The sequence below is a fragment of the Marmota flaviventris genome, chromosome 19, assembly GCF_047511675.1.
Source record: "Marmota flaviventris isolate mMarFla1 chromosome 19, mMarFla1.hap1, whole genome shotgun sequence".
Classification (NCBI taxonomy): Eukaryota; Metazoa; Chordata; class Mammalia; order Rodentia; family Sciuridae; genus Marmota; species Marmota flaviventris.
Window position 1 is genome coordinate 15,290,708 of NC_092516.1, and position 24,290 is coordinate 15,314,997.

General features: G+C 36.9%; 1 protein-coding gene across 1 annotated transcript; it reads left to right on the forward strand.

Moving 5' to 3' along the window:
• The first annotated feature begins 1,051 nt into the window (after positions 1-1,051).
• Uqcrc2 (ubiquinol-cytochrome c reductase core protein 2) lies at positions 1,052-24,274 on the forward strand. The gene is made up of 14 exons (XM_027948585.3): positions 1,052-1,179; positions 5,182-5,265; positions 5,389-5,538; positions 6,680-6,744; positions 8,045-8,101; positions 8,484-8,608; positions 10,953-11,050; positions 12,339-12,396; positions 14,481-14,576; positions 15,105-15,304; positions 17,059-17,139; positions 19,024-19,100; positions 21,921-22,074; positions 24,019-24,274. The coding sequence occupies exons 1-14, from the start codon at positions 1,147-1,149 to the stop codon at positions 24,106-24,108; spliced, it is 1,368 nt and encodes a 455-aa protein (XP_027804386.2). The 5' UTR covers positions 1,052-1,146; the 3' UTR covers positions 24,109-24,274.
• Positions 24,275-24,290: the final 16 nt, after the last annotated feature.

Here is a 24,290-nt window from a genome sequence, read left to right on the forward strand (position 1 = left end):
CTTGTTAGAATTAAAGACAGTAGCAGGCTTGGAGCAAAAAAGGCACAAGCCAAAGGTGATACGTTTACCTATGCCTTGTAATATTTCCACCACCAGACCTTCTGAAAGTAAAGTGCATAGATAAAGGTAAAACACTTGACAGGAATCCAATCTGAGAAACTGGATACTTTGCACTTGCAAAAAACTCCCAAAGGTATTGATGCTGAGAGTTCGTTTACCAATCACTCAACGTGGCGAGCAGGGTACTAGACCAGTGCCCTGGGAGCAGAAACCACGCCTTCCTCCTTTAGCGCAGTGCCCAGCAAAAGGCACCTCCTTAGTTTATATGCACAGAGTGTAGTGAACTCTGTGCCCAGTTGATCACATGACTGCACTCTCAACATGCGAGTTTCCGCTGAGTCGTCTCTCGCAATCCTATTATTCAAAACACGTGAAAACTATAGCCGTTTTGCTTAATTTTCGTTGTAACCCCAATAGGATGCAATTTCCATGAGAGCAGGGACCTTACTTCAAGATGATCCCCTCAGGTGGTGGACCCAGCTAAGAGTGTCTCTGGCCTGTTCTGGAAGATAACGGCAGCACATACATCACATAAGATCTCTGCTCTCATTTGGAGCTAATGATCTAGCGAGGACTTCACCAAGCAGCAGACAACTGCGGGGCTTCGGTGCCCAGCATAAACGCAGCGAGGTGTGCCGGATCCAAAAGCCACTAACTCTAGGGAACCGGAAGTCCACAACTCTGGCATGAGCCCAGAAAACGCCTGCGCAGTGCCAAGAAAGGCGTATCATTGGACAATCCATGTCGGAAGAGTCCACGGTAGCGGGGGAGTTGTGATAGACTTTCGTAGAGGGAATTAGGATTAAAGAGTGAATATGTGGGCCGGTGATATAAACCAAAAGGAGGTAACCTAAACTACCTTTTGTATGTTTACTTATGAAAATGTACGCCCCTCTGCCTTGTGTCTTGGATAAGTCGGATAGATCCAACATCCAGAGCAGTAGAGCGCGGTCGGGATAGAGAGAACCCTCACGAAGGGGGCGTGGGAAAGAGTGTTCGCGGGGGAAGCTGGGAAACTCCCGTCCTCCGCCACCATCTTGCCTGCCTTTAACCCGCAGTGACTGTGGGTCAGCGCAATCTTGAGCCATGAAGCTACTGAGCACAGCCGGGTCCTTCTCGGTAAGCACAGCGGGCGGGTTTGGGGGGGGGGGGCGTCTGGGGGCAGTGTGTCAGCACTCTGGTTCGGGCCGGAGGTTCGTGATGTGGGGTCCCAGGCCTTGGGCTTCGGTCTGCCCTTCAGCTGAACCCGCAGACCTAGAGAGCTGAAAGCTCAGGTGTTTGGAGAGGCTTGGCTCGTTCTGTGAACCGAAGAGACCTTCTCTTCGGAAGACCTGAAGAGACAGAGAGGGCTTGAGAGCCAGGCCAAGCGACTCCCTGGAGAGACTCCTGAAGGTCACTACTCTGCCGGCGAGCGGAGGCCGCCCCACACCTAAGCCCCACCCGCCGCGCCTCTTCTGCCGCGGCCTCTGCTTCTAGGTTTATCTTGTGTGTCAGTTTCCCCAGCGCTGAAATGGGCTTACTAATAAAGTGTAAGAAATAAACTACTGCACCTATAGCGCTTATCCCATTGCCTGGAACTTCATTCGTTGTAATTATATCCTGACAGTATAACGTGTGCTGCTTCTCTTGATCTCTTATTACTGGATTCCTCCGGAAAGGATTCTTGGTCCGTCCTTATCAAAAGCCGCTTAACTAGGGCTTCCCTAAGTGACAGTAATGTTCAAACTAGGGCTTCCCCCTTTGAACATAACTGGTTTCCTCAAGGATAGGTGTTTTGTCACTGTGGAGCACTGGTTACCAAGTAATGAAAGAAGGAACGCTTAAAAAAAAAATCAGCAAGGAATAATTTGCACCAGTGTACTGTTAGCAATGTCTAGAGACAGTTTTGTTTGTAACTACTTTTGGGGAGGCTGCTACTGATAAGAAGGACACAGGTGCTGCTAAAAGCCTAGGATGCATGTAACAGCTCCTTTGTAATGAAGAGTTATCCAGCCTAATATGCCCGTAGTACCTGCGTTGAAAACCCCTGCCAGAGGAAAATGCAAAAGACCAGATCTTAATGGGTTTCCTTGTTCTTTATGTTTAAATAGATGTACTGTGGATTATACAAATTTAGGCTGTAATTATATTCCTGGCATGCCTAAAAAACCCAATGATTAACAACACTTTGAGAGCAACTTAGAATGGCGGGAGTGCCCCAATTTTCCTTTATTCCAATTTTCTGAGATAACAGTTGGAAAGGACCAAAGTAAGCAAGTTATAGTAAACTTTAAAGCAATTGTTTGTTTATGTTTCTAATTGTAGTACTTATTTTATCTCTTTCTCACTTACATTGTGTTATTCAAATAACATTGTGTTATTCAAAGGAGAATTTAGTAATTGATAATTATTAGGACAGTTCTTTACTGATTTGAAAGGGACAAATAAGCCTATAACTAAAAAAGTGACATGGCTGGGTGGTGCAGTGTCTGGTGCCTGTAATCCCAGCTACTCCAGAGACCAAGGCAGGAGCATCTTGGAATTACCAAGTTTTATATATGCAGCACTTCCACTAGTAACCTTGTAAGGTTTAGTCATAATCAAAAAGTCTTTTATGACATCGTATATCATTTGCCCCCCCCAAAAAAAAAAAAACTGACTAAAGTGAATGCATTTTGAATCCATTATCTGACATTTAAAAAGAGCTTTTTTTCCCTATTGTGACTGTATATTATACACCAAGAATATGCTGTGAATGAATCTATTGTTAATCTTAGGGTGATATAAACTTTTATTTAGTCAAAGAAGGTAAGACCCTTGGTTACTCAGCCTTTGGAACATGAGAATGAAGATGCAATGAAAATATTAGTGCAGAGGAAGTTGGTAAGCATTGGGTTTTTACAAGGTTGTTAAAATTATTAAGTAGATGAATTGGAAAATAGCCTAAAATGAAGAGACTTGTAGGGCAGATTAAGGAAGCAGGTTTTTTTTTGGGGGGGGGGGGGCAAATGATATACAATGTCATAAAAAACTTTTTGCTAAAATCTCTAAGACAGAGTTAACATGGCAATTCAGTATACCTTTCCAAAAACTTCCAAAGCATCAGAGCTAGACAGAAACACTAGAAACTTCAGTAAGGTAGTTAAAAGGTTCAGAAAATACAATAATTATTTATATACTTAAAAATAGCATAGAGAATTCAGCTGTCTTTAGGAATCACAAATAAATTGACGTTTTAAAATGGCTTGGGTAAGAATAGCAAAAACAATGCTAAGCAGGAAGTGTGAATCAGGCGGTATAGCGATACCAGACTTCAAACTATATTACAGAGCAATAGTAACAAAAACAGCATGGTACTGGTACCAAAACAGGCGGGTGGACCAATGGTACAGAATAGAGGACACAGAAACCAATCCATAAAACTACAACTATCTTATATTTGATAAAGGGTCTAAAAGCATGCAATGGAGGAAGGATAGCATCTTCAACAAATGGTGCTGGGAAAACTGGAAATCCATATGCAACAAAATGAAACTGAATCCCTTTCTCTCGCCATGCACAAAAGTTAATTCAAAATGGACCAAGGAGCTTGATATCAAATCAGAGACGCGCCGTCTGATAGAAGAAAAAGTTGGCTACGATCTACAGTCGGTGGGGTCGGGCTCCAAATTCCTCAATAGGACACCCATAGCACAAAAGTTAATAACTAGAATCAACAAATGGGACTTACTCAAACTAAAAAGTTTTTTCTCAGCAAAAGATACAATAAGAGAGGTAAATAGAGAGCCTACATCCTGGGAACAAATCTTTACTCCTCACACTTCAGATAGAGCCCTAATATCCAGAGTATACAAAGAGCTCAAAAAATTAGACAATAAGAGAACAAACAACCCAATCAACAAATGGGCCAAGGACCTGAACAGACACTTCTCAGAGGAGGACATACAGTCAATCAACAAGTACATGAAAAAATGCTCACCATCTCTAGCAGTCAGAGAAATGCAAATCAAAACCACCCTAAGATACCATCTCACTCCAGTTAGATTGGCAGCCATTATGAAGTCAAACAACAACAAGTGCTGGCGAGGATGTGGGGAAAAGGGTACACTTGTACATTGCTGGTGGGACTGCAAATTGGTGCAGCCAATTTGGAAAGCAGTATGGAGATTTCTTGGAAAGCTGGGAATGGAGCCACCATTTGACCCAGCTATTCCCCTTCTCGGTCTATTCCCTAAAGACCTAAAAAGAGCATGCTACAGGGACACTGCTACATCGATGTTCATAGCAGCACAATTCACAATAGCTAGACTGTGGAACCAACCTAGATGCCCTTCAATGGATGAATGGATAAAAAAAATGTGGCATTTATACACAATGGAGTATTACTCTGCATTAAAAAATGACAAAATCATAGAATTTACAGGGAAATGGATGGCATTAGAGCAGATTAAGCTAAGTGAAGCTAGCCAATCCCTAAAAAACAAATGTCAAATGTCTTCTTTGATATAAGGAGAGTAACTAAGAACAGAGTAGGGTCGAAGAGCATGAGAAGAAGATTAACATTAAACAGGGATGAGAGGTGGGAGGGAAAGGGAGAGAGAAGGGAAAATGCATGGAAATGGAAGGAGACCCTCAGAGTTATACAAAAGTACATACAAGAGGAAGTGAGGGGAAGGGGAAAAATAATACAAGGGGGACAAACGAATGTCAGTAAAGGGGGCAGAGAGAGAAGAGGGGAGGGGAGGGGAGGGGAGGGGGGATAGTAGAGGATAGGAAAGACAGCAGAATACAACAGACACTAGTATGGCAATATGTAAATCAATGGATGTGTAACTGATGTGATTCTGCAATCTGTATATGGGGTAAAAATGGGAGCTCATAACCCACTTGAATCAAATTGTGAAATATGATATATCAAGAACTATGTAATGTTTTGAACAGCCAACAATAAAAAAATAAAAAAAAATAAAATGGCTTGGGTAAGCTGTTGGGTTAATAAGTTATTCAGCTAAACCATCCCACGAAGGTAATGGCTGCTCTTTTCACTTCTGAACACCCTTTTTCTTTTGGCAGCACTGATACAATGCTTTTATTTAAAGCACTTTGTGAGAAATGTGTGTAACCTGTCTTTTTTGTGTTTAGAGATTTTATTCCCTCAAAGTTGCCCCCAAAATTAAAGGTACAGTCACCCCCACAGGAGTTACTCTACATCCTCAGGACCTTGAGGTTAGTCTGACTAAATTTCTTGCTATATATATGTATATGTATATATGTGTGTGTGTATATATGCTTTACTCTCCTTGATAATATAAAGACATTAATCATATCTCTACTTAATCTTAAATGCAGTTTACCAAATTACCAAATGGTTTGGTAATTGCTTCTCTGGAAAACTATGCTCCTGCATCAAGAATTGGTTTGTTCATTAAAGCAGGCAGTAGATATGAGGACTCCAACAATTTAGGAACCTCTCATCTGCTGCGTCTTGCATCCAGCTTAGTAAGTATCTTTATTAACCTCACTGTTTGAACATGCTGTGATATCTTGGTCCTGTGAAAAAGAAAAGCTTTGTTAATTTGCTTGAGCAACCATATAAACTATGTGACTTAAACAAAAAAAATTTACAATTCTAGAAGTTTCAAGTCAAAATGGAAGTGTCTTATGACAAGTCAGAGTATCAGCAGAGCCACACTTCCTCTAAAAACTATAGGGAAGAATCCCTCTTTGCCTCTTCCTAGCTTCTGGTGGTTGCTGAGAATCCTTTGCATTCCTTAACCTGTAGCTACGTCACTCTAATCCCAGCCTCTGTTGTCATATGACCTTCCTTTTGTCTGTACAGATTTCATTCTTAAAAGGACACCTGTCCTAAGGTATTTAGGACTCTTTCTAATCCAGTGTGACATCTCAAGTATATCAGCAAAGATCCTATTTCTAAGTAGAAGGGAGGATGGGGGAGGGAGCAAGGATGCGGGGGTTAGAGACTGAAATTGATCAAATTATGTTATATGCATGTCCCACAGTATGCCACAGTGAAACCTGCCATTCTATTTAAGACTATATTTCCAATTAAATTCACTTCCTTAGGTTCTGGGTAGATAGGAGTTTTGTTCAACCCAATAAAACCTAATATAAAATGTGAAACTGTAGGATATTTGCTACAGAGAACTTTTGTTCCTCATAAAAGTGGAATCTGAATATTTTTTCCCTTTTGTAACTTATTTCATTAAGGATAAGGTCCTCAGGGTTCATTCATGTTATAACATGAGCAAATTAAATTGGTGTCCATCTGAGTGTTTGTGTTAGAACATAAGAAGTAAGTAAAGATTTATTTAAATTGAAACTGAAAAACTGAAAGAATTACATATGTGAACATACGTAATTCTCTTTCAAAATAGACTAAGAACTCCAGTAAGCTTGTATTTGAAAATGGAATGTTTACATAAATATACTTTATATTTAAAATATATGCTTGTGCTCTACATTGCACCTTGTTTTATAATTCGTGATTTGAAAGGATCCAATACATAGGAAAGTTTCTTTAGAATATGCTAATAAGGATTAGGCAATAGATTTTGACATAGTGTGATGTTTGGGATACTCAGCATTAAAAAACTACTAAGAAAATCTTTTCTTTTTCAAGACTACGAAGGGTGCTTCGTCTTTCAAGATAACCCGAGGAATTGAAGCAGTTGGTGGTAAATTAAGGTTTGTTAAATAAATAATAGGAAATAAAGTGAAAACACCAAAAAATATTCAGTTTTAAGGGAACTTTTCTCTGTTATCAGGGTGATTGAAGATTTCCCAAACAGAACAAGAAAAAGACTGATGAATTTGCATCAAAGTATGAAATATCTTTATCCTTAAAGTAAAAATTTACATAACCAATTGGGAATAGCTATTTGCAATATACATAATATATTAAAGATTTCTATTTGGAAATATAAAGAATTACAAATCAGCAAAAAACAACCAAAGGAAAAATATAAATGGATAAAAGATAGGAAAGACTTCCCAGAAGAGGAAGCCAGAAACACTAGTTTTGGTAATCAGCTGCATACCATTTCACACCCATCAGATTCTTTTAAATATCATATTTTGGCAGAAATAAGGGAGATGGGAGAATCTTTTATTCTGCTTGTAAGAGTATAAATTAATGTAACCACTTGAAAAATCAGGGAATACCTAGTAATATTAACAAAAGTTAAGTGGTTTGTTTTTTTTGCAGGTCTGTGGGGGGTACTAGGATTGAACTCAGGAGCACTCAACCACTGAGCCATCCCTAGCCCTATTTTGTATTTTATTTAGAGACAGGGTCTCACTGAGATGCTTAGCGCCTTGCTTTTGCTGGAGGCTGACCAAAGTCTTGATCTTTCTGCCTCAGCCTCCCAGGCCGCTGGGATTTCAGGCATGCGCCACTGCGTCTAGCGCGGTTTATAATTCACATGTATAAAGATATTCCTTTTCTTGGTTGAGACTAGAAAATCTATGTCCATCTTTAGGGAAATGGATAAAGCATAGTATATGATGGGACAAGCGTATGGTTCTGTGGTGTTAAGGGACACTGAGCCATCATTAACACCATCTGTCTCTGGACCTTTGTCATCTTACCCAACCAAAAGTCTGTGCCTATTAAACAATGACTCCCCCATTATTTGTCATCCCCCCAAGCTCCTGGCAACCCCAGTTTTATTTTCTGTTTCTGATTTTGTTCCTCATAAAAGTGGAATCGGAATATTTTACCCTTTTGTAACTTATTTCACTAAGGATAAGGTCTTCAGGGTTCATCCAGGTTATAACACGAGTTAGAATTTCATCCTTTTTAAAGTTGATGTACCAGTTTTTTTAAAAAATTAATATTTTTAAAATTTAGTTGATGAGTATGTTATCATTTTGCACTTTCTGATAGCACTTCAAAACTTTCCAAAGGAATTTATTGATTTAACAAAAAAGACAAAAGGAAAGTTTATTATTCTGATTTATTAATTCCAATTTATTTCCAATTCAGTGTGACTGCAACAAGGGAAAATATGGCATACACTGTGGAGTGCCTGCGGGATGATGTGTAAGTATTTGTATGTGTTTAGAATATCTGCTTTTTTTTTTTAATATATATTTATTTTAGTTGTAAATGTACCTTTATTTTATTTATTTATATGTGGTGCTGAGAATCGAACCCAGGGCCTCACACATACTAAGCAAATACTCTACCACTGAGCCACAACCCCAGCCCTAAATATTTGCTTTTAAAAAAATCCTAAACTGCTCAGGTCATGTTTGTGTCACTATGACCTCTGACTTTTGTTCAGTATGTTATTAACAAATTTTATGCTCATAACACTATTTACCACGAGTCTTAACATTTAATTTGAGAATGTTAACGCTTGTATAGAATCCTGAATATTGGTTTTTAAAATTTTGACCTGTAACTCTTAATTTTTTTCTAGTGACATTTTAATGGAATTCCTGCTTAATGTCACCACAGCACCAGAATTTCGTCGTTGGGAAGTGGCTGCCCTTCAGTCTCAGCTAAGAATTGACAAAGCTGTGGCTTTTCAGAATCCACAGGCTCGTAAGTACATTTTCACATTACATTCTGTTGTTTCTAAGGTACTGGCTTTTTGAGAAGACAGATTTTAGAGACAAAAATTGCTGTTGAAATTTTTTCATACTTGAGTTTGAAAATATCTTTTCCAAAAAATTTGCACATTTAAGTATATTGTTATCAAATGGATTATAAAGTCCTAGATGTATTTCCTGTTTTCCTTCATGTGTTTGTTTTGCTTGCACCAGAAGCATCAGCAGTTTATCTTTGCTGCTTCTGCTGTTATTGTTTATTGTTATGCATTGCTGTTATTGTTAATCAACTTCCCTTTATTGAGCCTTTCAGAAGCAAGCAACTTAACTTTTAAAAAATAAGAGCTTAGCCAGGCACAGTGGTGCATGCTTCTAATCCCAATGACTTGGGAAGCTGAGGCAGGAGGAACATGAGTTCAAGGCCAGCCTCAGCAAAAGCAAGTTAGTGCTAAGCAACTCAGTGAGACCCTGTCTCAAAATAAAACACAAAACAGAGCTAGGGATGTGGCTCAGTGGTTGAGTGCCCCTAAGTTCAATTCCCAGTACCAAAAAAAAAAAAAAAAAGAACTTTTTTGTGTGTTCATTTTTTATGCTTATGCAGTGTTTAATTATATAGTATGAATAAGTACAACTGACAGAACAAGTTTCTAAACAGGCTCTGCTATCTCTTAGAAGTCATACAACTGCTGGTAGAAGCAGAAATGTGCAGGTAGATGAGAATTGGGGACCCGCTGCAGGGCCTCAGTAAGCCATAGGCTTCCATGGGAACGTCAGCCTGTCAAGAAAGGATCCTATCAGGTGTCTGGAACATAGCACATTTAGTTCATATTGCTCCTGTTACTTCATGGTGATGCTTTATGTCAGAGGAATATGGTCTTTATTGCTGAGGACCTATACCAAACAAATGGAATGGTAAAGTTGAAGAAAAGATGATTTACGTTTCCAGAATGACTCCTGCCCCATCGGTGGCATAAGCTTGCAGCCATCATTCCCTGTACAGTTACAATATAGTCTTGTTGTGTCTTCTCTGGTCTGTCTTCTTATTTATTATTTTTTACTTTTTAAAAATGATACATAAAAACTGTACATATTGATGGGGTACCATGTATACATTGTGTAGTGTTTAGTCACATTAAACATATCTGTATCTCCTCGAATATTTACCATTTATGATGATTAATCTATCTGGTATCACAATCTCTACTTCTAGCTTTTTAAAATATCCAGTCCTACTTCTCTTGTTTCTTGCTCAACCTTCCTCCCCTTCTAGCAGTGATTCCCCTCTGAATCCACCTATTGTCATACTTTATGGCTTTGCTTTATCTGTTTTCTCTACCAGTCATGCTGATCCCACATCACTCACCTATGAAACACTCATTCTGTAAGACTTACACCATATTTTACTTCCTTTACTCTTTTTCAGTTTCCTCTTCCTTCCCTTGTACTCATACTGCATTTCCAACATAATGCTGATACCGCACTGTAATACTTTATTTCATGACTTCTCCCAGCATTTTGAGGGTAGGCATTATATCAGGTCCATCTCTGTATTTCCAGCACCTAGCATAGTGCCTGGCATTAAACAGTTGTCCAGATAATGAGCAAATGTAGGAAATATAACTAGAGTGAAAACACAGAAGCAGGAAGGCAGGGACCAAGGTACCAGTGAGGAGTAAGTCCAGGTAAATGGTAGCATTTGACTCCTGAAAACTAGTAATATAATCTAAAATTGATACTTTCATCACTCCCTGTATCCTGACAACACCTTCATTCCCTGGAGTGCAAACCTAGAGGTAAGTGGAATTCAGATTAAATTAAAGTCACATGGCAAGGTGGTGGAAGAATTATAACTAGATTCAGACTTCCTATATGTGGACAGTTATACCTTCCAGGTGATACTAGGTGGCCCACACCTGTAATCCCAGCATCTTGGGAGGCTGAGACAAGAGGATCACAAGTTCAAAGCCAGCCTCAGCAACAGTGTGGCACTAAGCAACTCAGACCCTGCTTCGAAGTAAAATACAAAATAAGGCTGGGGATGTGACTCAGTGGTTGAGTGCCCCTGAGTTCAATCCCCAGTGCCAAAAAAAGAAATAAAGAAAAGTGTTAGGTGGGCTCTGACATGTAGAAGCTGCTACTATATAATCTCTTATTTTCCTCAGCACATTCAACTGGCAGACTTTCAAAGCTGCTAGAGATTAAATGATAATAAATTTCAAGTTCTCTTAATACTTGAATGCCAAATTTGTATAGATTTTTGTAAACTCATTTTTCAAAATATTGTTGTCCTTTCTTAAGTGGTAGTTCAGTAATTTCTTCTTTACTTAACTATCTTATAGGTCTCATTGAAAATTTGCATGCTGCTGCTTACCGGAATGCCTTGGCTAATTCATTGTATTGCCCAGACTATAGAATTGGAAAAGTGACATCAGAAGAGGTAACTGGTAAAACATACTGCATTTTAAATTGTGCTCATTTTCACCTTTTTTCTTTTCTTTTCTTTCTTTCTTTTTTTTTTTTTTTTTTTCCATATTTTTTAGTTGTTTCCTTTATTTTATTTATTTATATACAGTACTGAGAATCGAACCCAGGGCCTCATACATGCTAGGCAAGTGCTCTACTACTGAGCCACAACCCCAGCCCCCATAATTTTTAATACCACAGATAGTGTATCTGCTTATGCATTTGGATGTGTACTTGTACTTTGTATATAAAATGGGTAAGTTTGTTTGTTTCTAACCCACAAGAACCAATTTTTAGACTCCTGGAGGGATAAAGAATACACATTTTACCCCTAATTTTGCACATTTTGAGTTAAAAATAATAGTAAAAACTATGATTCCTACATTTTATTGATCCTCAGATCACCAGAGTGGTTGATTAGATGGATGGCTAGTTGGTTACTTTTTTTTTTTTTTTTTTTTTTGATGGATGCAATACCTTTATTTATTTTATTTATCTTTATGTGGTGCTGAGGATCGAACTCAGGGCTCCACACTTGCTAGGCAAGCACTCTGCCACTGAACTATAACCCCAGCCCATAGTTGGTTACTTTTAATAAAGATTCTAAGATTCCTTATCAAATCTATCATATCAGTCTGTAATAGGGGCCTCTGAAATTGGGTGGAAGTGAGAGGACCTTGATAGTTCTCCCAGGTAATTCTATAATAGTTCAGATTGGAAACCTTCATGTTAACAGTGACCTCATAGCAAGAAAAGCTTTGCTGAGATTGGCTTCAAGGTGGACAAGAAGGATATAGTGATAGAACTCTATTAGGTCAGCCATAAAATATTTACAGTGCTTTATTACTACCTGTAGAAATACACAGTAATCTAATGTATGGCTTAAACCACATGATAATAAAAAATCATAAATTTAGTTCCATTTTTTCAACTTCAGATCAATGTATACTCTTAATTTGTTTTCATTCCTTTTTATTAATGGCTTTATTGATAGGTATGTAATTCTACCTATATAAAGTATACATATCAGTGGTTTTCATTATTATGATTATAGAGTTGTGCAACCTAACCACAATTTCCGTTCTTTTAAGCAATAGTTTTTATAATGAAATCCCAGTGTAATTCAGCACTAAGTCCCTTGTAGTTCATTTCAACAGCATTTATGTCTGGGTATTTATCTTCTGCTGAACTGCACTTGTATGTTTTTACAACTTTCTATATTTATACCAATAAAACCTAATAAGAGTTTTTAACTTTCTCAGTTACATCACTTCGTTCAGAACCATTTTACAAGCGCAAGAATGGCTTTGATTGGGCTTGGTAAGTTGGGAATTACTGTATGTCAGTTTGCTTCCCTAAGGGCAGTCCTTTAAACTGTAATTATGTGACTCTAGAACAAAATTTTAAAACTTCTATATTTGTCAAACAGGTATATATAATCAAATTTTAATTGCTAGTCATTTATTTGTGAAAGCACAATCCATTATTTAACTTTGTAAACCATTTGCTTTATATTCTTTACAGTATTTGATGCATTTCTGTAAGCAAAGAGCACTTACAAACTCTCTTTTAAAAAGAAGTACAACTTAATAGAAAAATAGGCAAAGGGTGTAAACAGACAGTTCATGCTTGAAGTGGCCAGGGTAGAGCCAGTTATTTTAAAACATAGTCACCCTCAGTAAATAAACATTTTAATCTGTGAGAACATCAAAAATTAAAAGGTTGATACTGCTCAGTAGTAATCAGAGCAGTATCAAAATTGTTAGTGGCAGTATAAGAATTTGTCCTAAGAGCCAGGTGTAATGGTGTACACATGTAATTCCAGCTACTTGGGAGGCTGAGGCATGAGGATCTCAAATTCAAGGACAGCCTGGACAACATAGCAAGACCCTGTGTCAAAAAAAAAGAAAGAATTTGTCCTACAGAAATACTTGTTCAACTATAAAATGTTTACATGACAATATTGTTAAAATATGGGTTTTAAAGTGTACAGTTCTGTAGCTTTTAGTAAATTCAGATAGTTTTGTGCAGCTGTTACCACTGTCTAATTTCAGAGTATTTTCATCATCTCCAAAGAAACCCCATGCCCATGAGCAGTCCTTCCCATTCCCACCATCCTGCTTCTGGTATCTATTAATCTACCTTCTGTCTTCACAGAATGTCCTCTGGACATTTCATATGAATGGAATTAAATAGTAGGTAACCTTGTGTAACAGGCTTCTTTCAATTACCATAATTTTTCAAGGTCCATCCATATTGTAGCATGTATCAGTGTTCCTTTTTTGTGATTGACAAATATTCCATTACTTCATTTTGTTTATATATTCATTGACATTTAGGACATTTCCACCTTTTAGCAATTGTGAAAACTTAACATTGATATATTAAGTTTTTCTTAGGATACTAGTTTTCAGGACATATATGGTAACTCTATTTAACAGTTTGAGAAACTGTGTGAGTTATTGTCCAAATTAGTTGTGTGATTTTACATTCCCACCAGCAGTTTTCAAGAGTTCTGATTTCTCCACATTCTCACCAGCATCTACTGTCTTTTTGATTAGGCCATTTTAGTGGTAATTGTGGTTTAAATTTGCATTTCCCTAATGACAGATGACATCTTTCTATGCCCTTTTTGGCCATGTGCATAACTTCTTTGGAGAAATGTCTGCTCAAGTTGTTTGCCCATTTTTTAATCAGATTGTTTATTTATTCATGAAGATCCTTTATATATTTTGGATGCAAATAATTTTTTTGCATATATTTTATTTCATTCCATGGGTTATCTTTTCACTCTTTTTTTTTTTTAAGAGAGAATTTTTTAATATTTATTTTTTAGTTTTTGGTGGACACAACATCTTTATCTTTTATTTTTATGTGGTGCTGAGGATCGAACCCAGTGCCCCACACACACCAGGCGAGTGCACTACCACTTGAGCCACATCCCCAGCCCCTCTTTTCACTCTTTTAATAACGTCCTTTGAAGCATCTAACTACTAGAAACATGCTAATTGTCCACTGAAAAGGGATTGATTAAAGAAATGATGGTATACCCATAGAATGGCACTTTGTATGACTTAAATGGATAATATGGACTAATCCCACTTAGAAAAAAAGAGGGGCAAGGGTATAGTTCAATGGTAAGAGCACGTGCTTAGCATGCATGATGCCCTGGGTTTGATCCCCAGCGCCAAAAATAAAAATCAAAGAATATGAATATAACCACACAGAAAAAAATTCAGATGAATATGATAGTAAATAGTTAATATTAAACTGTAATATGGAAGAATGGCATTGCAGTAGAAAGAGAGCCTATTTTTAAATTTTATAATCACTTATGTTAAAACAGAAAAACAGATGTTTTAGAAATTCTGGTTCTAGCTTTGTTTTTGTTTTTGTTCAAACAGGTGTGAGTCATCCTGTTTTAAAGCAGGTTGCTGAACAGTTTCTCAACATAAGGGCTGGGCTTGGTTCACCTGGCACAAAGGCCACTTACCGTGGAGGTGAGCATTCTCTTCTACTATGGTTAGTTTATCAGAAGGACATTTCACTGGTAGAAAAGCACGTTGGGGTGGAATAGACTTGATTATTTACTACCAAACCATTTCAACACAGAAGGAAATAGTTAGATGACTTAGGTATTTAGCCTTAACATGTTTTATGTGTGTGTTGGAGTAGGGTGTCATGGGGAAAATATAGGACCAAGGAAAAAATAGGGCCATGGAAAAGCATAATCTTAGTGGGTTAATACTGTGTTATAGAAGATATTGAAGAATAAAACCAATGGTGCTGGGCATGGTGGCACATGCCTGTAATACCAGTGACTCAATGAATGAGGCAAGAGGATTACAAGTTCAAAGCCAGCCTCAGCAACTTTTTGAGCAACTTGTCTCAAAAAATAAAAAGGGCTGGGGTTGTGGCTCAGTGGTAAAGCTCCTATAGGTTTGGTCCCTGGTACTCCCTACCACCAAAAAAAACCCCAATGGTGACCAAGCCATTTTCCTTGTCACCCTCTTCTTACATGGCCCAAGGTGAAATTCGAGAACAAAATGGAGACAGTCTTGTCCATGCTGCTATTGTAGCAGAAAGTGCTGCTATAGGAAGTGCAGAAGCACGTGCATTCAGTGTTCTTCAGCATGTCCTTGGTGCTGGACCGCATGTCAAGAGGGGCAGCAATGCCACTAGCGTCTTGTATCAGGCTGTTGCCAAAGGAAATCACCAGCCATTTGATGTAAGTCTGAAAAGTTGATAATCTTTCTTGTTCCCAGATACTCAGTATTTATGATGTAATCCTGATCATCTACTCTTAAAATTTGAGACGAACACATTAAATATTTGTGCAATTGAAATGACAACTAGGCTTGATTTTGGTACATTAATGGGTCTATCAAAAACTTATTATTTTTAATCCTAATGTAGAAAGAGGAATTGAATGCTTAGAAGTTAGAAAGTCACATAAGTTCCCTTTATGACAAAGTTTTAGGTAGTATATGTATCCCTAGATTCTAACTAATGTTTCTTTCTAGATATTATTGTTTCTCTTCTGTTCCGGTTGCTACTCTCTGAATTTCACTCTCTTTTTGTTTTCCAATCAAGTGAGCAAGATGTATACCAAGAAATTGTTTACAGACCTATCCCTCTAGTTTAAAATTAAATTAAAAGAAAAAAAAATGAGAGCTTTAATCGTAACAAAAGGTTCATGTTACTTCAGAATACACTCTTTTATGACAGGAAAGTACTGAAGCTTTAAAAATAATGATACATCAGGAGAATATAAAATACCACCCAACAAAGTATTAATTAATGAATGAGCATTGTTTGCCCAGTGTAATATCCTTCATGAGTTTTGGTAGTATATATATAAAAGGTAATAAACTAAATTAAAGTCTTTGGCCATTTGACACTTAATGATGGAAATTTAAATTAGCATTTTTCTGTTTTTTATTTGTCTATTTTAATTTGAGTGGCAGTTTTTAAACTTGTTTGGGTTTTAGTTGTTGTTGTTTTAGCAGAGGGACCTTTTTTCCTATATGATTTCCCAGCTGCAATGCACAAAAGGTTTAACTTTTAAAGAAATTTTGAAGACTTACTTGGCTGAAATCTTTTGAATCTTCTGTACAGAGCCTCAGGGTTCCCTGGAGCACAGTTTAAAAACCATTATCTTAAAGTAGTCCTGAGTTAAATTTTGCTTTTTAAATTTTCTCTAGATTATATTTCTTTATTCACTGTCTACCGTTTTCTTAATGCTTTATTTTTCACTATTGAATGTTACTGATGGCTTTGTGTAGCTAGAATTTATTCCAAATCCAGTGATTTTGACAAGAATTTTTGAGTGTGAGTGTTTTAAGAATCATAATTAAATTCAAACCATTTGAAATGAGTTTCTTATGTTTTACATGATCTGAGCCAGTGGTTTTCAAACTTTAATGTACTTAAGAGTCATCTGGCATACTTGTTAAAAATCTGCCTCCTAAGCTACCTACGTAGGACAATAAATCTTGTATAGGAATCTGAAAGTCTGTATTTTTTAAATAACTTTTTTTTTCTTTTTTTTTTTTTTTTTAATGTAAATGGTCCAAATGAACACTGTGAAACCCTGTGTTGGTCAATCAAGATCCCCTTAAGGAGCTCTAAATTCTTCTCACACTTTGGTCAGCAATATCCCTATTATCCAGAGGCTGAACTTTTTGCCACCTTGGAAGTCTATATAATTTTTCTGTAACTCTTTGACCTTAGTGTGTAGGAGAAGTGAAAGCAAATTGATGAAAAAGTAACCACCAACAGCAAGAGAGGAAAAAAAAAAAACAGGTCTAATGATCTATACCACTTAACTATACTGTATCTATATTATAATAAAATGTTTGAATTATCCTTTGTTCATCAAAAGAAGTTTATAAAATACCCAGCAAAAAGGAAAGTGAGCAGTTGTTTTAGAAAGATTTAAATGAGGAGTGGGGGAGCTCTGAAAGTTTCATTGTATTTCAGGTTTGTGCATTCAATGCCAGTTACTCGGATTCTGGTCTCTTTGGAATTTACACTGTCTCCCAGGCTGCAGCTGCTGGAGATGTAAGTTTCCAATTCATTAATTCTTAAATTTTTTCCCCCCCATTATTAGCATGTTTTTAGTTAAAATATGGAATGTTTAAATGGTCTGTCAGCATTTCTCAGTGTGAAACCATTGAAATGTATCTGCTATAAGGAAAACGTTAAAATGTATATGAATACTTCCAGAAAAATGGGGAAATGCCTCCTTGATGTTCTGGTTCTATTTGGACAAGTGGCATTGAGTTGACTCTGAAATATCTGAATATGAGAACCCTGGAAAGGTCAAGCCAAGATGTGTATTTTCTGATAGAGATTGTGCTGAAGTCAGGGTTATGGGTGCTTTTACTTGTAGGAGAAGAAAGCCAAAACTCAAATTCTGGGAAACACCACCTTTATAGGGCAAATGACTAAGGAAAAAAGGCCAGGAAAACAGGAAGAAAAAGAAGAGAAACCATTATATTTGGAGGCCAGGAAAAAGAGAATGGTTGATACCATTTTGATCCACTGATAGGTTAGCGTCCCTTTTGTTACCACAGAGAGGTCTTATAGTTTTAACAATCTAGATCGTTATTGGTGATTATATCAGTTTCCCCAGAGGAGTGGAAGTGAACCAAAATTTACAGTGATTAAGGAATGATTGAAAAGTAAGAAGTGAGAGATTGATGTAGGTAAGTGGAGCTTCTTAAGACTTGTAGCTGGCCATTTTGGGAGAGTTTATACTGAAAAATTAGGACATTGATAAAGAAAGATTGGAGCAAATATGAGTTAAAAAATGACAATTGGCTCAAGTCTGAGAAAGTAAGAACAAGTGGGATCCAGAATGCAGTGGATGTATTGAGCCTAGGAAATCAAGACTAATGTTGGGAGATGTTGTCAGAAGATGAGGAAGAACCTCCATCATAAGGCAAGAGGCTAAGTCATCTTTTAAGAGTGAGACAAAAAAAGTTTCAAAGAAAGTAATGAAGCTTGGGACAAATGAATGGCAAGATGCACAAAGTATGGGCAGTAGGGGTAGTATAGGTAGGTATCTTGAAGTGCCCATGAATTCATAGTACAATCAACGAGGTCTGTTTTATCTTTCTTCATTAGCATTTTTTATCCTAATGGAAAAATTGGGGAAGCAGGTAGTAGGATTAATCCCAGATTGGAATCCAGCAAGGTGGATTGGAATCCAGCATAGGCCAGATAAAGAAGAGAAGCCAGAGGGGCCTGATTGAAAGTAGAAAAATAAGGCACGTGATCTTGATAAAGTGGAAGAATAAAGACTGAGGCTGGAAGTCTTTGGAATTGGGGATTTCAGAGATAAGACAGGTCTAGGTTATGTGTGGGCATGGCTATAGAAATGGGTAATTAATGTGAAAGGGAAATGAAAGTCGTGGAATTTAGGTGATGCTGGGAACAATAAGTAGCAGGCCTGGAATGCTACCAGGGTTGGGATGAAGAAAATCATGGGCCAGGTTTTTAAAATGTATTTGTTCTTCAAGTATTTACCAAGCACCCATACATCACTAGAACTTGAATCTTTCTTGACTGACATTCCCAGGATGGATAAGCCTTACAGATTGACTATTTAGTTGGATTACTAATTTCTGCTCAGTTAATATTAAGAGATAGCAATTTTAAAAGCATGATGTCATGAGAGTTTAGAAATTTTATTAGAGATGCTTACTTCATTTTCTGCTGTCACTTAAATTTTGTTTGAAGTTTGGGTGCTTAGATTCTATCATTTGCACAAATGGTTGCTTTAAGGAACATATAGTAACTACAGAATTCCAAATGGACCCTGTACTGTTTATCAGAACTAACCCTCTATCTTGTGTTTTTGCCTCAGTAGAGGAACATTTGCTTGCCTCTGGAGACTCTGGCACTGGCCAGGGATGTCCAACTCTTACTTATATGTCTTAGGTCATCAAGGCTGCCTATAACCAAGTAAAAACAATTGCCCAAGGAAACCTTTCCAATGCAGATCTCCAGGCTGCCAAGTAAGTTTCCATATTAACTACTTTGAAAGTTGTTTTTCTTTTTGATATAACATGCTTATAAGGAATGAGGAATACAGAAAAGTATTAAAGGGGAAAGGGAAAACTGGGGATGTAGGTCAGTGTAAGAGCACTTGCTTACCTTACCATAGGTAAGGCCTAGGTTTGATTCCCATCAGCACAAAAATAAGTAAACAATAATAAAAGGGAAACACAACCGTATTCTATCACCTAGAGATATAATTGTTAACATTTTGCTTATTTTCTTGACTCTGCATTTTAAACATAATTGTTAACATTGTATTTATATCTTTTGATTCTAATTAAATATTATGTTTATTGTAAAAATATGAAAATTACAAATGAAAAGAAATTCCTCTTTTTCTTTTCTTTTAAGCAACATGTTACTTTTTTTTAGATGTAGATGGACACAATACCTTTGTTTTATTTATTATTTTTATTTTTTTATATGGTGCTAAAGATCGAACCCAGTGCCTCACAGGTAACCAGGCAAGTGCTTTACCACTGAGTCACAACCCCAGCCCGAATTCCTCTTTTTAAAACATCAAAATGATGTTTCCATTTATTCAGATAACTAAACATTTGTTTAAATACCAACTTGTATATTGAAATAAACTTGTTGGAAATTATAAGCTATAAAGGACATCTTTAGGTTTAAAACACTTTTGTATTTTCTGTTATAGTTGGCCTCTGTATCCTTCATCTGTGGATTCAACCAAAAAAATTAGGGGGTGGCAGGGAAGTTGCCTTTACACCAAATATATGCAGACTTGTATGTTGTCATTTTCTAACAATAAAGTGTATCAACTATTTACACAGTATTTACATTGTATTAAGTATTATAAGTAATCTAGGAATAATTTAAGTATATGGGAGGTTGTGCATAGGTTATATGCAGATACTGTGCCATTTTATGTAAGTGACTTGAGCACTGGTATGCATGGGGGACCTAGAATAAATAGCCCACAGATGCCAAGGGACCACTGTACTTTCTAGGTAGAGATTCCCAACTGGGTTTCTTGAAAAACATCTGATTTTTATTTGTTTGAATAATAAGACAAATACATGTCTGCCATTTGGTGATTTTTAAATTTCCACTATCCAGATTGAAAGTGTCAAAAAACAAAACTCCTAATGTATTAGTATTTCAGCACTGTAACTCCTAATATATTAGTACTTCAGCACTTTAAAACTGACAGAAAAATTGGAAAACACCCTGCACTTTTGTTTAACAGTTAAAACATTTTCAGGATGTGAAGCCTGCAACTCAAGTGTGTCAGGGTAAATTCTAACCCAGGATGGAATAGCCTTTACTCATTTCTGTTACTGTTGTTATTAGTTTTGTTATGCAACATATTACAAAATTGTATCTGTTAAATAAGTACAACACAATTGTATTGTAGCATAGTTCTTACAAAGCATAATATTTTATACAAAATAAAATTTTGGTTATTAATGCCAAGATATGTTTTCTCTCTTTTTGATGCAATTGATATTTTTTCTTGTAAGGTTTTTAGTCTTCCTATAGCAAAGAGTGAAAGTAAAGTGTCAGTCCTGAAGGGACAAACTAATAACCTCTTGGTAAAGTTTATTGCAGGTTAAATCCTTTTTTAATTAAACTGACAATTTGCTTAAATTGCTGCATTAGATTGTGATTACATTTAGATGGAAGTCTTGCTGTAGAGTGCCAAAGGATGATAGTTTGTTTGTGGTTTAAATAACTCAAGTACCTTATTGAATACCATGGAATAAATAGTTCATTTTTTAGAGAATTATAAATTGGATTTTGTCTTGTTTTGTTTCAATTTGATGCTTTTGTACTCATACTTAAGCTGCTGGGGCTTTCAGGACTGTACCATCCTTCCCCACCTGCCTTCTGCATCCTGCCCTACCCTCACTGAGGCAAATCCTGGCATAGAATTAGCACTTGGGGATTGGGGGAGGGGAGAGAGAGAGAGAGATTGAGAGAGTGTGTGTGTGTGTGTGTGTGTGTATTAAGCACAGCATTCTGCTAAATGAACCTGCATAGGTAGATAACTTTCTTTCCTGTAAATACTTGGATTATCACTAAAAATGTAGCAAAAGGCAGGAGTTATTTCATGTATAGTTTTACCTAGATCTAAGTTCTAGTCCAAAATCAAAAGGTAATGCACGCTTGTAATCCCAGCAGCTTGGGAGGCTGAGGCAGGAGGATGGTGAGTTCAGCAAAAGCGATGCACTAAGCAACTCAGACCCTGTGTCTAAATAAAATACAAAATAGGGCTGGTCGAATGCCCCTGAGTTCAATCCCTGGTACACACACACACCCACACACACCAAAAAAAGGCAATCTGTTGAGTTTTCAGTACAGTTTTGTATTGAAAGCTTTCCAAATAGTAAATGATAAATTATTCATTGAACGGAAGAAATTTATAGAATGGAGGCCTTAGCTGTTAATATTTACCAAAAACATTGCAGAACTTTGCGCAAAGGGGAGGAAGTGGAAGGGAGAAGGTATGGGGGCAGGAAAAACGGTGGAGTGTGAGGAACATTGTTACCCTAGGTTCATCTATGACTGCACATATGGTACATTATTACCCTATGTTCATCTATGACTGCACATATGGTGCGACGCTACATTGTGTACAATCAGAAATGAAAAGTTGTGCTTAATTTGTGTACAATGAATCAAAATGCATTCTGCTGTCATGTATACCCAATTTAAATAAATTAATTTAAAAAATTAATTTTAAAAAAAGTTTGAGCTATATACTTTTATATTGCCTTGCTTTATAAAATTGACTTCTGCCTTTTATCCAACAGGAACAAGCTGAAAGCTGGATACCTAATGTCAGTGGAGTCTTCTGCGGACTTCCTAGATGAAGTTGGATGTCAAGCTCTAGTTGCTGGTTCTTACATACCACCAAGCACACTCCTTCAGCAAATTGACTCTGTAGCTAACAATGATGTCATAAATGTAAGCAAATGAAATTTTATGGTGTAGCATGAGAAAATTTAACCTTATTGATCAATTTCAGAAGAAACGCATAAGCTTCCTTGGGCTCTATGTTGTTCTCATGCCTCACTACCTATGTAGACACGGGGGCTTATCATTAGATCTGCAGATAGCTTCCTTGTCAACTCAGGCCTATGTGTGTGTATCTTCCTTGTTCAAATAAATTATCATTAGGTTAAACCATTTTAAAATCTGTAGGTCAGGAAGAGCCAAATACTGTCTCATAGGATCGGCCTAAATAGTAGTGGTATTCAACTAAGAAATAAACAAGGGCTAGGGTTGTGGCTCAGCGGCAGAGCACTCACCTAGCATGTGTGAGGCCCTGGATTCGATCCACATAAAAATGAATAAATAAATAAAATGAAGATATTTTAAAAATAATAATAATAAACAAACTCCATCCTGCCAGTCCTTCCATCATCCAGCATTTCAAGATTTTCTTTATTCTTTTTAGCCTAAGACCTTCTCCCACTTTTGGCATTTTTCCCCCACACATAAGACTGACTTGTTTTGAGGGCTAGGACTATGTCTAGACTATGTCTCATACTTTTTTGTATTCTCTAGTATGCCTAAAAAGCACAAGAGCTACAGAGTATATCTAAAGTCATTGGGTTTTCCCATGTTTTTCTACATTAAGAAATGTCAACTCCTTTTTTTTTTGTAGATGTCTCAACTATCTTCTCACCAACAAATCTACCTTATACATGGACAATTAGATTATTTTTTAAAGAGACAGAGAAGTTTGTTTACCTTGAGATAATAACTCTAACTTCATTCACTTGCCCCCAAGTTCATCATTACATACTCTGCTAAGTGGCTGACCTAATCTTACATTCAAGAGTGTGCAGCCCAGCTGCCTCCCTCACCATCTCTCCTCCATTAGGAAAGCTGCCTGAGATAATGGGGACGAGGCTGGGGGAGCTGCTGCTATACCTAGACCTGACTTTTACTGCACTTAACCTAAATATAAATAACTAGGCTTTGAATCTGAAATAGTGGCATAAAGAAAACTAAAGAGGATGGGACTGTGTTTGTAGTGCTTGCCTAGCACATGTGAGGCACTGAGTTCGAGCCTTAACACCACATAAAAATAAATAAAATGTGTGTCCATCTACAACTAAAAATATTTTTTTTAAAAAAAGAAAGAAAAGTAGAGCACTTGCCTAGCATGTGTGAGGCCCTGGGTTCGATCCTTAGCCCCACATCAAAATAAATAAAGGTATTGTGTCCATCTACAACTAAAAAGTATATATATAAAAAATAATAAAATGCTTGGTTCAGTTATCAGTATAGTTAAAGTCAAACTTATGTCCTTAGTTTTCTTTCTTTTTAAAATATTGATAAAACTAAGGACATAAGTTTGACTTTAACTATATTTTGGTAGATCCAGACTACTTGCTGTTATAATACAGAAGCAAGCACAGCCCTGCCTGAAGTCACTCTGCCCTGTTTTGCAATGTCAGTGAGGTTTTCCTCATCCCCCTAACTACTCTGTTATCTAGACCACTGCTCTTGCTCACTCGGTCAATATTTGATGGAATATTCATATTCAAAAGAACAGCCAAGGGCTGGGGTTGTGGCTTAGTAGTAGACCTAGCATGTGTGAGGCCCTGGGTTCTGTTCTCAGCACCACGTGTAAATAAAAAAATAAAGGTCCATCCACAACTAATAAAAATATGTAAAAAAAAAAAAAAAAGCTTAACTTTTCCTCCACATTGTTCCAAATTAAATGAAGCACTAGCCATCTCATAGCTTATTTTCACAAGAGGCTATTATAGAATTGCTGGCTTAGAATGTTCTATCTATAAACTCTTGAAATGGCAAAGTAGTATGGCAAAAGTTTATCTACTTGACGGTACATTATTATTTCTTTTAATTTTCTGTCTTATTTTGTTTTATTTAAAGGCTGCAAAGAAATTTGTTTCTGGCCAGAAGTCAATGGCAGCAAGTGGAAATTTGGGGCATACCCCTTTTGTTGACGAGTTGAAACACTGAAGCACAAATTGCAAGGGAGAGCACAGAACATTTTCTCATCCCAGAGCAGCAGACACATGAAAGTCAAAAGTCTATAATTTATCTTGTTTTTATCAACTAAGTAAAATATCATAAAACATAAATGCAAGTAATTAATGGAGTCAATAAAACATTCTGCTTAAATGTTTTTCTTGCATTTTTCC

Excerpts from the sequence above, each read along its gene's own strand:
- Uqcrc2 (XM_027948585.3), top strand. The coding sequence starts at position 1,147 with ATGAAGCTACTGAGCACAGCCGGGTCCTTCTCG. Across the intron at positions 5,266-5,388 it reads TACATCCTCAGGACCTTGAG|TTTACCAAATTACCAAATGG; the intron begins GTTAGTCTGACT and ends TCTTAAATGCAG. Across the intron at positions 22,075-24,018 it reads CTAACAATGATGTCATAAAT|GCTGCAAAGAAATTTGTTTC; the intron begins GTAAGCAAATGA and ends TTTTATTTAAAG.